The 12604-nt window shown below is 48.7% G+C and overlaps 1 protein-coding gene across 1 annotated transcript in view; it reads left to right on the forward strand.

Annotated features, from left to right (window-relative positions):
* Positions 1-12604, forward strand: part of ANXA3 (annexin A3) — a 35037-nt gene that overhangs the window by 21601 nt on the left and 832 nt on the right. The window contains exons 7-12 of the mRNA XM_015407526.1: positions 2609-2688; positions 3475-3531; positions 5540-5633; positions 6955-7050; positions 10433-10491; positions 10661-10783. Of these exons, the coding sequence (XP_015263012.1) occupies positions 2609-2688; positions 3475-3531; positions 5540-5633; positions 6955-7050; positions 10433-10491; positions 10661-10783 (509 nt within the window). The remainder of the gene's footprint in view (positions 1-2608; positions 2689-3474; positions 3532-5539; positions 5634-6954; positions 7051-10432; positions 10492-10660; positions 10784-12604) is intronic.

The raw sequence follows: 12604 nt of genomic DNA on the forward strand, positions 1-12604 counted from the left end.
CCAGGCCTCCTCGGGCCCCCCCCCCCCCCCGCTCCGAAGCGATACTTGCGGGGGGGAGTATTCCAGCCCGCCAAGCATCACCCTCCCTCCCCAGCAGCAAGGCCGGCCCGCCAAGCTTCCCCCTTCCTCCCTCCCTCCCGAGCAGCCGGCCGGCCAAGCTTCACTCTCCCTTCCTCCCCAGCAGCGGCAGCAAGGCCGGCCGACCTGCCAAGCCTCCCCCTTCCTCTCTCCCCAGCAGCGGCGAGGCTGGCTGGCCTGCCAAGCTTCCCCCTTCCTCCCTCCACAGCAGCAGTGGTGGTGAGGCCAACCCACCAAGCCTTCTCCCACCCTCCTGTCCCCTGTGGCGGTGGCGAGGCAGTTTGCAGAGCGTTCCCTGCGCATGCGCAGGGGACGCTCTTTTACTTTTGGTGGGATTTAAATATCCTCCCAATATTTTTTTTCACCTTTTCAGATTTTTGTGCACACCTGGGCATTGCCCCACGTGTGCAGGGAAATCTCCCTGCCCCCCAGGTGCCCCCGATGTGCGGATTTAGATATCCGCACACAGGGGGCGCCTTTCGCTATTAGTATATAGGTGACTAATTCACTTCTCATGTTCCTCCCCTCCCCCCCCCCAAGTCCATCCCAAATTGCTTTCGTTCTTAGGTGGTTCCCGGAGGGGGAGTCTTCCGCTTTTCAGACACGTGAATTTTGGAGCTCTAGAGGAGCTGACCGAGATGGATTGGGAAGCTTAATGCAGCCGAGCCAGAGAAGGATAGACTTGGCGTAGGTACAGCTAGCGCACAGGGTGGCCATTGCTTTGATTAAGATCGGGAAGATAAATGGCTGTTTTCCTGGCGAGATGTATAGACCCCAGCCTGGAGTGGAGGGCAGGTTTCGCTTCCAGCTCCAGTGCACGGTATGCTAATGAGATAGCCGGGCAGGCTGCATGGCAGCGCCAATAAAAACGAGAGCCAAGAACGAGCTTATTGAGTCATTAATGGACTTGTCCTGAAGGCATCCCGTTGCATGGGAGTTGAGTGATCATCCATTAACCACACGGTGGTGTCCTCTAGAGATGGAACACAGCTGGCTAGGGGGCCTTTAATTTAGTGTTGTTGGTTTTTTTGTAAATCAAAATTTTGTTTTTATAAAAATATATCACACCTAAGGGCCAGATGGATGAAACCAGACCAGAATCAGCAATTGGCTAATGGTGTTGTGGAGCTAAGAGCGTAAACGAGACCTCCGTGTTTAGCATCGTTGCACGACAAGGCTCTCGGGCTTATCATTGAAACCAGGCTTTCCTCACTCAAATCTTTGTCGTGCAGACCGGAAGGTCTCTTGCAAGTCTTGGCAGCGTAACCGGCTCTACGTAACCTGAGAAGTGGAGCAAGTGAGCATGTTTAAAGTGCTGCAAAACGAGCATTCAGCTGTGGGCCGGCTCATCTGTAAACTATCGGGTTAAACGTTTTTTAAAAAATAACCATTTGCCTTGGAAGCACAAGAAGCTTTTCACAGAATCCCAATCCTCCACATTTCCCGGTTAAGGGGGAAATGCTATTCAAAGAAATTACAGTGATGACCTGATGCCAATGGAAACCAGAGAAAGAAATTTTTACTTACAAAAATAGAAGCACATATTCATGTAGGTACATTTAACTTACTGTGAACAGGCTAACTTCAGAAAGGTTAATTTGCTTCAGCTCCGAGCCCATGTAAGAGAGAGGAGAAGAGGGGTCGTATATGAGATGAAACAGAAGGCAAGCAAGAGCCAAAGCAGAAGAGATTGGATTTATACCCTGCCCTTCACTCAGAGTCTCAGAGTGGCTTACAGTCTCCTTTCCCTTCCTCTCTCCACAACAGACACCCTGTGAGGTAGGCCGGGCTGAGAGAGCTGTGACAGAAACTGCCCTTTTTCAAGAACAGCTCTGCCAGAACTATGGCTTGCCCAAGGTCATCCAGCCAGGTGCAAGTGGAGGAGTGGGGAATCAAACCTGGTTCTCCCAGATTGGAGTCCGCTCACTTAACCACTACACCAAACTGGCTCTCAGCCAAAGAGGCTCGACATCTAACCGATGAGAGGGTGGGGCCAACTGCCACATGTACCCCAGCGAGAGAATTCTCTTAACCCTTTCCCTTCCGGATCCTCTTGCATGCAGAGTTACAATATCCAACACAAACTTCCATCCTTCATTTACGCCCGCCTTTCTCCCCGGTAGCGGCCCAAAGTGACTCTTATGGTTTCCCTCTCCCCCATTTTATCCTCACGACACCCCTGGGATGTGGGTTAGGATGAGAGCGTGTCACTGGCCCGAGGTCACCCAGCAAGCTTTCATGGATTCGAACCTGGGTCTCCCACATCCTAGTCCGACAGTCTAACCACTACAGCAGGCTGGCTTTCTGTTGTCATCGTGCACGGCAGGAGAAGTGTGAGGATGTGGCCTGATGGTCTTCAGAAGACCAAGGGGCAGGAGAAAAGAGGCCAGAGAATAAGGGCCTTTTGTTCATGTCTGCCCACCTGGGCTGTTCTTCGCTTTCCTTTGTTACCACTTTCTGTGAGGGCAAACGTCACTGACCACTCCTCCTCCCCCCCCCCCCTTAATTTTTTTTGTTTCTCTGATTAAAGTTTACAACCGGAGCCTTCGCACCGACATCAGCTCTGACACGTCTGGTAACTTCCGGAAAGCCCTGATCAACCTGACGCATGTAAGCAGTCCTTTGGCAGCCTCTGGGGGGATTGGCCGGAGCACGCCGCACCGATCAACTGTTCCCCCTGTGCCCTAGGAGGTCTTTCCCTGACGTTCCGGCTTCCGCTTCCCTCATCCTCTGGGTCGCAGACTTTTTGTACTGAACCACACCGTTCCTCTCACGGCACGTCTGCCACCAGGGAATGCTCCCGTGGGGGAGGCGCTGTGGCTCTTTGGCAGCACCTCTGCTTGGCCTGTAGAAGGTCCCAAGTTCAGTCCCCGGCATTTCCAGACAGAAAGATCAGGTAGGGGGTGATGGGCAAGAACTCAGCCTGAGACCCTGGAGAGCTGCTGCCGGTTTGAGTAGACAATACTGACTTCGGTGGATCAAGGGGTCTGACTCAGTTCAAGGCAGCTTCACATGTGTTCATCTAGGTTGGGCTCCCGGCCGTGGCAAACTGTCCAGAGCTCCACGTGCCTCGCCCCGTACAATGTCACTTGCAGGTGCCTGCTGCTTTCCAGGCTCTTGACGCGTGTTCCTCTCAGTTCTGAATGAGTATTCTTCTCAGAGGGAGGTTTTTCATATTCTATGCAACCTGATCGTTATAACTGGAGATGATGAGGATTGGACTTTAAACGTGCTGCGTGCAAAGCAGATTATTTTGCACTGGGCCACGCCCCTTTCCCTGTCTCTCCTTGATTCGCATCTGGGACACGGGAGCACGGAGTGATATCTAACTGATAAAATGTTCTGTGCCACTTCCCTGTGATTTGTTTTAACCGTTTCACTTCTCTCCGATTGCAGAGCAGAAGAAGTGAAAGTCCAATTGTGGATGCACATCTCGCCAAGAATGATGCGCAGGTAGGCCGATTTAGAAAGGAGCTGGCCGGAGAATACCATCATTCATGGGACATTTCCTGGCTGTTTTCTTCCAAGTTTGAATTGCAGTGGGCATCCGGCATTTATTTATTTAATCAATTCTATTTGTCTCCCGCCCTACCCCGCAAGTGGGCTCAGGGTGGCTCACAACACATAGTCAATAATTAATAGTTCATAAAAACATCATATCACTTTATGAAGATAAGATACATTAAGTTAATACTGGATGACAGCTTAAAATTTCTAACTACAGTGCAATGATGCAACAGTGTCAGGTGAAATGCTAGTCTCCAATCATATATAAATCATCCTATATATCTAATTCTCAATAGTCCCCTCTGCGTGCAGATACTTATTTCTGCCAGCAGAGGGCACACTCTCCCCCAACAGGTTTTTCTAGAGACTAAGGGGACTCTGTGGATCTGCAGAAAAATCCAAAAAGTTAAAAAAAACACACCTCAGGGAGGGTTTAATCCCCCCCCTCAATACCTTTTGAAATGGCTGCCGCAGGGATCTATTCCAGGCCCCACCTGCATCAACTGGGAGATTAAAACTTCGGGGGGGGGGGGGCTTCTAACTGGTGCAAATCTAAACTCATTTTTTAGATATTTGCTTCATTTGTGGTTGCTAGTTATGGTAGGATAGGTGAAAGTATGTAGACACAGGCCAGTAGAGAGTACCACTGAGAGAAAGCAGCATGGTATCGCCTGATCTCAACAGATCTCAGAAGCTCAGCAGGGTCGGTACTTGGAAGGGAGACCACCAAGGAAGACTCTGCAGAGGAAGGCAGTGGCCAACCACCTCTGCTTCCTGCTTGTCTCGAGAGCCCCTTGCTGTAGTGGCCATATGTTGATTGGAAATTTGATGGCGCTTTACACTCACATAGATTTACCACTAAGTAGCCAGAGTTGTACCTCAGATCTTCTGCTTCAGTCCCACCAAGAGAGACAGCACTGGTAAGAAATTCAAATGACTTTCGCCCCTGATGAGGAGGTCACACCAGTTTGCAGAGTCCTAAGGCACTGGCTGCTGGTAATCATGTTCAGCTGCCATTTCGGATTTTCAGGTTTCACCAGCAGGTGCCTCTGTACTTTCAAGCCCATTATGGCTTCCTTCTGCCTGAGGAATGTTGAGGTATTTATGCAGTATCCCTGATCCTCCAAGTTTCCCGGTTAAGAGAAAAACAAAATACAATGACGACCTGACTCCAATGGTAACAAGAGAAAGAAAATTTTTACTTACAAAAATTAGAAGCACGTCTTACGTGACATATCCGTGTAGGTAGATTTAGTCAAAGCACACTTCGTCAGACACTGGAATGCACTTACAGATTGCAGTTGTACATGTATGGGGGGGGTGTGAGTTGTCAAATCAGCATGCAAAATAGTGAAGATGTTTTTAACGGATATAAAGAATTACCAACTTGGTGTCTGGTTATCGTTCCCCCAGTTGAACCCAGACAGCAATCTTGTCTTTATGCAGAGACAGGCAATGGCAAAATCACCTCTGAACATCTTTTGTCTTGAAAACCCTACCCTGTAGGGCCAGGCCCATAGCCACAGCGGGGCATTTAGGGGCTGTGCCCCCTCACTCACGGCCCATGCCCCACAACTCTCGCTACGCCCCTGTGTAGGGCCTACAGTGTCACTATGAGTCAGCTGCAACTTGCTGGCACTTTCCACCACCAACGTACTCCAGAGTTCCTTGGAGGGAAAATATACCAGGATGTTGAGTTCACCTCATCAGTCTCGGTGGTGTGAATTGTTTGGCTCAATAAGAACATAAGAACATAAGAGATGCCAATGTTGGATCAGGCCAAAGGCCCATCCAGTCCAACACTCTGTATCACACAGTGGCCAGAAATACCAGGTGCCATCAGAAGGTCCACCTGTGGGGCCAGGACATTCCAAAGCAGTGGGCTTACTAGTGTTGACGAAAGAGCTCGGGCCTTCCAGAGGAGGCGGTTCATCCACTTCCTCTCCTTTTCTAGGTCCTCTACAGCGCGGGTGAGAAGAAGTGGGGCACGGACGAAGACCGATTCACAGAGATTCTGTGCTTCAGCAGTTTGCAGCAGCTGAAAAAGAGTAAGAAACGAGTCCACTGAGTTACGTCTCTTCCGTTAACGATGAGTGTTTTAAGTGCGCAAGTAGGTCTGGTTTGCCAGGTTTCCAGATTCGAACATGTGCCTGTTGTATTTTTAATAACACTGAGGCGCACTCGTAAGGTGTGAGGGCAGAAGAGGAAGCTGTCTGATCCAAAGGCGGTAGCTTTCTCTCACACTGCCTGACTCTTGCATTGGATACCCTGCCCGATCCAGAAGAGGCAGGGTCAGCTGTTGGAAGAGATTGGATTTGTACCCCGCCCTTCACTACCTGAGGAGGTCTCAGAGCGGCTTACAGTCTCCTTTCCCTCCCCCTCCCCACAACAGACACCCTGTGAGGTAGGTGGGGCTGAGAGAGCTCTGACAGAAAGTGCTCTTTCAAGGACAGCTCTTGTCAGTACTGTGGCTTGCCCAAGGTCATCCAGCAGCTGCATGTGGAGAGGTGGGGAATCAAACCCGGTTCTCCCAGATTAACCACCAAACCAAACTGGCGCTACACCAAAAAGGGCTGGAGGGGAAAGCAGCACAGTAGGAAGCACTGTGGACAATTTAAAGAGCACACCACAGCAGTTCAGTAGTGCAACAAAGGGGTTGAAAGCGGGGGAAAGCAGTTTCCCTCAATAGCGGCTCAACCACGCTTTGCTAACCCGACGCAAGTGGGTTTGTGTGAACGGGTCAAGAAATTCTGCTAGCAGCCAGTTTCTGAAACAGGTCTCTCTGAAATGATGGGGAAAAAATCCGTTCGCAACTCATTACTAAAACGGAATACAAAGGCAGTTTGAAACGGATCACAATCTCAGCCTAACCTACCTCACAGGGCTGTTGTGAGGATAACATGGAGGAGAGGAGAATGCAGTAAGCCACCTTATGTCACCATGGGGGGGGGGAAGGTGGGGTATCAATAAATAAATTATGTGGCAGTAAACTCCAGAGTCAGGCTGGCCACATGACCATGGAAATGTCTTTGGACAGCGCTGGCTCTTCGGCTTTGAAACGGAGATGAGTACCGCAACCCTAGAGTCGGATTCAACTGGCTTTCGAGCAAGGGAACCTTTACCTTTACTAAACTCCAGAGACTGACTATGCATTGAAAGGACTTCCTTTCATCTCTCCTGGATCTGCTGAGCTTCAGTATTACTAGGTGGACCTGAGTTCTTGTGTTATGTGGGAAGAGGTGAAATTGGCTTCCTCTGTTACAAATTCCAGATAGCCTGAGGCACAAAATGAAAAAATGTCATAAACATTCTCAAATTTTCAAGCACCTTCTGCTGACTGTTTTGGTGGTTTTTCTCTTTTGTTTTCAGCCTTTTCTGAATACCAAAAACTCAGCGGGATGACCATAGAGGACACTATAAAGAGGGAGACGTCGGGGCAATATAGGTATCTGCTGTTGGCTATTGGTAAGGAGGACAGGAGATGTTTGGCTATTGGGCAGCGATCTGCCATGTCTCTGATGCAGTCAAGGAGGGATTGGATCTTGAATGCGAGTGAGTGGATTGTCATTCTGCCTGCTGGGCAGGGTTGCCAGCTCCGGGTTGGGAAACACCTGGAGATTTTGGGGGTGGAGCCAGAGGAGGGCGGGGTTTGGGGAGGGGAGGGACTTCGCTGTGCTCTAAAGCCGTAGAGTCCACCTTCCAGAACGGCCACTTTCTCCAGGCTGAACTGATCTCTGTCCCAGGAGAGCTCCAGCCTCCACCGGGAGACCGTTAAGAACAGCCGAAATACAGCTGTGATATAATTACTCAGTGTAACATAGTTATAGCCCATTATATTTGTTTACCAAGCACATTCATACAAACATTTACATGCAGAGAGTATAACAGATAAATGTTTTAAGAGATACTGCGAGCTACAGCAAAGAACTTTATACTGAGACGGATCAAAGTTGAGTAGTAGAATTCTACAGACAAATTTGACAAGATTGGTTTGACTGCCGTGTTTGCCTTGAGAAAGGACGGAAATGGGGATTGGAAGCCTCAGCCGTTGCTACTAGAGATGTAAAATTTCCGGAAATTTTGAAGCTCGGGAAAAAATTCAGGTTTTTTCTGGGTTTTTTTTGGGGGGGGGGGAGGAAATGTTCAGAAAAATTGAAAAAAATGCTACATTAGCCCTTCTTTTTTATTTTCCAGATTGAAAGGCATTCTGTTACTTTAGGAACATAAAATATGACTATGGACATTTTTACTTGGCATGAAATTATCACAACTAGCATATTAAAAATATAGTGTATCCAAACAATTATTACAAACAGAATACCCACCCACATGCAAAAACAAAACTGAAACCTTTTTCTTTTCTTGTGACAGTAGCACCTCCTAAAGGAAGAAATGCATCTTGTTCTTGCATTGGAGAGTTCAGTTTTTAACCTAGGACTTGCTTGTCCTCAGTACACAGAAATTAGATCAATCTGATACCATACATATTTTTAGAAACGATTTGGAAAATATTTGAATACCTTGTCTTAAAATATTTTATTCATCATGTTAAAATATAACGTTCCATAATCAATTTTTTTCTTTTCTTTTTTCAATTTTACAAAAAACACAAAAAAGGCTTCAGGAAAAAAAAAAACAACCCCCGTTTCCCCCCTGAATTTTTCCCCCCCCCCCCCCCCCCCAGGCCTTCACATTTCTAGTTGCTATGCTTGGACTAAACATACACGAGAAGAAACTGCTAAGGAAATAATTAGAACTGAGTTTTGGCACAGGTACTTCATTTATTTAAAACATTTATCTGTTATACCCTTTGCACATAAAAGTTAAGAACATAAGAGAAGCCCATGTTGGATCAGGCCAATGGCCAATCCAGTCCAACACTCTGTCACACAGTGGCCAGAAATACCAGGTGCCATCAGGAGGTCCAGCCGTGGGGCCAGGACACTAGGAGCCCTCCCACTGCTGCCCCCCTCCCCAAGCATGGGCTTAGTAAACACTATAATTGACTATACAATGTTACATATATACTGTCACACCGAGTAATTATATCACAGCTTTCGGTTGTACTTAACTGCTTTTCCCGTGATCTCTCGTATACTGCTAACCGCCTGGAGGTTGGCAACCCTGGGAGGAGTACTTGAAGAGGGGGCAGGGCTTGCACCTTGCAGGTTTCTCAGGGGCTTGAGCCTCTTACAGCATCAGAAGTGCAAGGCAGGTTTGACTGTCCTTCAGCATGGTTATGACATGCTGCTCTTTACACTTTCCATTTATTTGGGAGTAAGTCGAGGAGTAGGGGGCCACGGTGGCCCAGTGGTTAAGACACCTAGCTACAGACCAGACGTTTGGCAGTTCAGGACCCTAGTGCTGCGGGATGAAGTGAGCTCCTGTCTCTGGCCCCAGCTCCTGCCAACCTAGCAGTATGAAAGCAAGAAAGTGCAAGTAGATAAATAGGTACCGCTTCAGTGGAAAGGTAACAGTGTTCTATGCGCCTTGGAGTTTAGTCATGCCGGCCACATGACCACGGAAACGGCTTCGGACAGCGCTGGCTCTTCGGCTCGGAAACGGATATCTCGGCAACCCAGGTCCTTGTTCCAAGTGGCCATAGCCTTCAAGAACCTAGATAGATGTGTCTCCTCCTTGCCATGGGTTAAGACACAGTGCCCCAATTTCCGTTTCACGATATATGCTAGGTGTACAGTGGACTTAGAAATTTTGGGTGACTTTTTTTTTGCTTTGAGTCGATTAGACCTTCTTCAGTTTGTCTCCCTGGAAAGCTCAGGTTTTACATGGGGAGCGATGTGGAGTTCAGAACCTAACGCTGATAGGTCTTCCTTCCTTTCTCTTTAAGTGTTGATCTTCCAGTGTTGCTGTCTCAGAGGGGAGTATACATAGGGGTTTTTTTAATGACGCTTTAAAAAGTCCCACAGACAGAGGATGATTTCTAAGTGGCTCATCTGAGAGGATCACATGCATCCCATGGAACTCATAATTGTCTTCAACTTCGAACCCAGGGCTTCCCTGTGCAAGTCCAACACTCAAAGCATAGACTTACAATTCTGTCCTGTGCAGCATTATTCCAGTGTAAATCCATTGAACTCAGTTAACTTAGAGTAAAGGCAGGAAAGGCTGCATCAGTACCTAGTTCCTGTGTCCCAGGGAAATGCGGATCGCCACTTTGGGGTCAGGAAGCAATTTTCCTGCAGGCCAGCTTGGCCCAGGGATCCCGGAGGTTGTTTTTGCTCTCTTCTGGGCATGGAGCAGGAGTCACTGGGGGCATTGGGGGGGGAAGAGGTATTTATGGATTTCCTGCATTGTGCAGGGGGTTGGACTAGATGACCCTGGAGGTCCCTTCCAACTCTGTGATTCCATATTTGCGCACAGTTCTGTCGTGTGCTGCTTCCCTCTGAGTGTGCACAGCAAATGCAATCTACAATTACCCACAAGAGGGCAGCAGGAAGAAAAACATACTGACCACTAAAGAACAGCATAAGCTGTGCGCTGTCTACTGGAGGCCTGCCGTGGAACACCTGTTTGAATCTTTTGCGAGTTCCCCATATGCTGTTTCAGGAACTCCTTCCTGCAAAGCTGTGCGTGTGGGTGATTTCTCACGAGAGCTGCCTCGCAGCACAGATGAAACTGCGGAGGAAATCGGGCGAAGCCCCGAGTCAAATGCAGCCCCGGAGCTTCAGGTGTGAAATTGACACGTTTGTGTCGAGGCAAAAGGCGCTGTGCTGCGAGGCAGCTCTCGTGAGAAATCACCCTGTGTGTGTGAGCTCAGGGGCTGTTCAACAGAGATAATGCAGCTTGAGGGTGTCTGCTCTAATTCTTTTCTCTCTCCCTTTGCAAGTTAAATGTGCGAGAAGCACTCCTGCGTTCTTTGCGGAAAAGCTACGCAGGGCTTTGAAGGTAAGCCTTCCACTTCTGCATGTTTTGTTTCAAAACTGAGGTTTTACATTTGGCATGTAGCCCAGTGATGGCTTTGTGAAATGTTTTAAATGTTGCGTGTCGTTTTTAAAGTAGGGAGACGGCTTGTAGATACGAAAAATAATTTACGCCCTCACCTTCTTGTTCACAGGGGGTTGGGACAGACGAAGCTACACTGAACCGAGTCATGGTGTCCAGATCAGAAATTGACCTTTGGGACGTCCGAACTGAATATAAGAGGCTGTCTGGACATTCCTTGTATTCTGCTATTCAAGTGAGTGTTTTGATGAACGCTCTAATGATGTGTGCATTTGTGTCACTCTGCCCCCGGCCTGAAACAACAGAACAAAGTTTGAGTCTGGTGGCACTTTGAAGACCAACAAAGTTTAATTCTGGGCATAAGCTTTCGTGTGCGTGCACATTTCTTCGGATACACTGAAAAAGATTTCACCAACCATTGCATATAGGTTGGGGGGGGGGGTTTAGTTGTCACGGAGGGCTAATTGCAGTCAAGATGCATAAGTAACTGAGCGATTAGTATATTTAAGATTGGATTAAAGCAGTTGGTAAAACCTGTGAACAGCAGCAAATTAGGACAACGGAACCCCCAGGGCTTAACAGAGATATCAGGTTCTTAACTCACACATGCTAAGTCATTCAGTTCTCACATCTCTGTGTTAACTCTTTTATTATCTATATGCTAATTTGCTGCTATTCACAGGTATTACCAACTGCTTTAATCCAGTCTCAGCTATACTTATTGCTCATGGATATACTTTAAACAAATATTTATATCCCTCTTTTCTCCCCAGCGGGACCCGAAGTACCTCCCAACTTCAGTCTTCTCTCCTGCATTTTTATCCTCACAGCCCTGTGAGATAGGTCAGACCAGGGGTCCCCAACCTTTTAGAGCCTTTGGGCAACTTTGGAATTCTGACAAAGGGTGGTGGGCGCAACCGCAGAACAGTTTCCGTAGGCGGCAGAGCCATTCACAGAGGAGGCCCAGGTACAGGGATCAAGCAGAATAACAACAACAACAGAAAGACACTGGGAATCATGGAATCATAGAATGTTAAGTGTTGGAAGGGACCTTGCAGGTCATCTAATCCAACCCCCAAGGAAAAAGGAGTGTGGGAGAGTATAACACCAATACTGCGGTGGCAACTGCCACTGAAAGTTATTTTACTCTGCACCACTCATCAGATCTCTAGTGGCCAATCAAGCCCTGCTGGGCAGGACCCCCACTGGCCTCTACTGACGTTCTAAAAACACTGGGTGGGTGCCAGGAAAGGTGTCCGCAGGCCCCATGATGCCCACGGGCACCGCGTTGGGGACTCCTGGATTAGACGGAGAGTCCTTGGCCAATGTCACCCCGTGAGTTCCTCCAGGACAGTGGGGGATTCAAACCTGGATTTCCGATACGCTAGTCTGACATTCTGCCCCTCTACACCACACTGGCTCTTCAACAGCAGGCCTTAGAAAGGTCTCTTTTGAAGAGCCACGCTGAGTTATTGAGCTAGATGGGACCAGCAGACAGACTTAACGGGGAGCCGCTTTGCCTGTTCGTTTGGGTTGCAGCCTGTGAGTTTGGCAGGAGAAGGAAGTTCACTGGAAATGACACCTCTCTTAGTGGGAAGGGACTGCAGCGCAGGGGTGGAGCCTCTGCTTGGCATGCAGAAGGTCGCCGGTTCAGTCCCCAGCATCTCCAGTTAAAGGATCTCGGGTAGTCAAGTGAGGGGAAAGGTCCTTCTGTGCTTGGGAGCCCTGTGCTCAGAAGCCAGTAACCGAGCTAGACAGACCCTTGGTGTAACTTTGCACAGGACAGTTTGATGTGCACAGGGGTCATTTCCTGCAGGAGCGCACAGGAGCAGAGCTCCGGCAGTAAAGAGCCCAGGGGGCGGGCACATGCAACAAGCCCCACCCCCTGCTCCCAGCAGCCCTCAGTCAGAGCAAGAAGCAGCCAGGTAAGTTGCAGAGCCAGCATTTCCAAAACAGTCCAGTGGCACCTTTAAGACCGAGTTTTATTCAGGTACAAGCTCTCCCTCCTCTGCGAGGACAGATCTGCACGCCCCCCCCCCATAGTTAGGAATCCAAA

This window comes from Gekko japonicus, unplaced genomic scaffold, assembly GCF_001447785.1.
Source record: "Gekko japonicus isolate JY-2015 unplaced genomic scaffold, Gekko_japonicus_V1.1 scaffold926, whole genome shotgun sequence".
In the NCBI taxonomy this organism is placed as follows: domain Eukaryota; kingdom Metazoa; phylum Chordata; class Lepidosauria; order Squamata; family Gekkonidae; genus Gekko; species Gekko japonicus.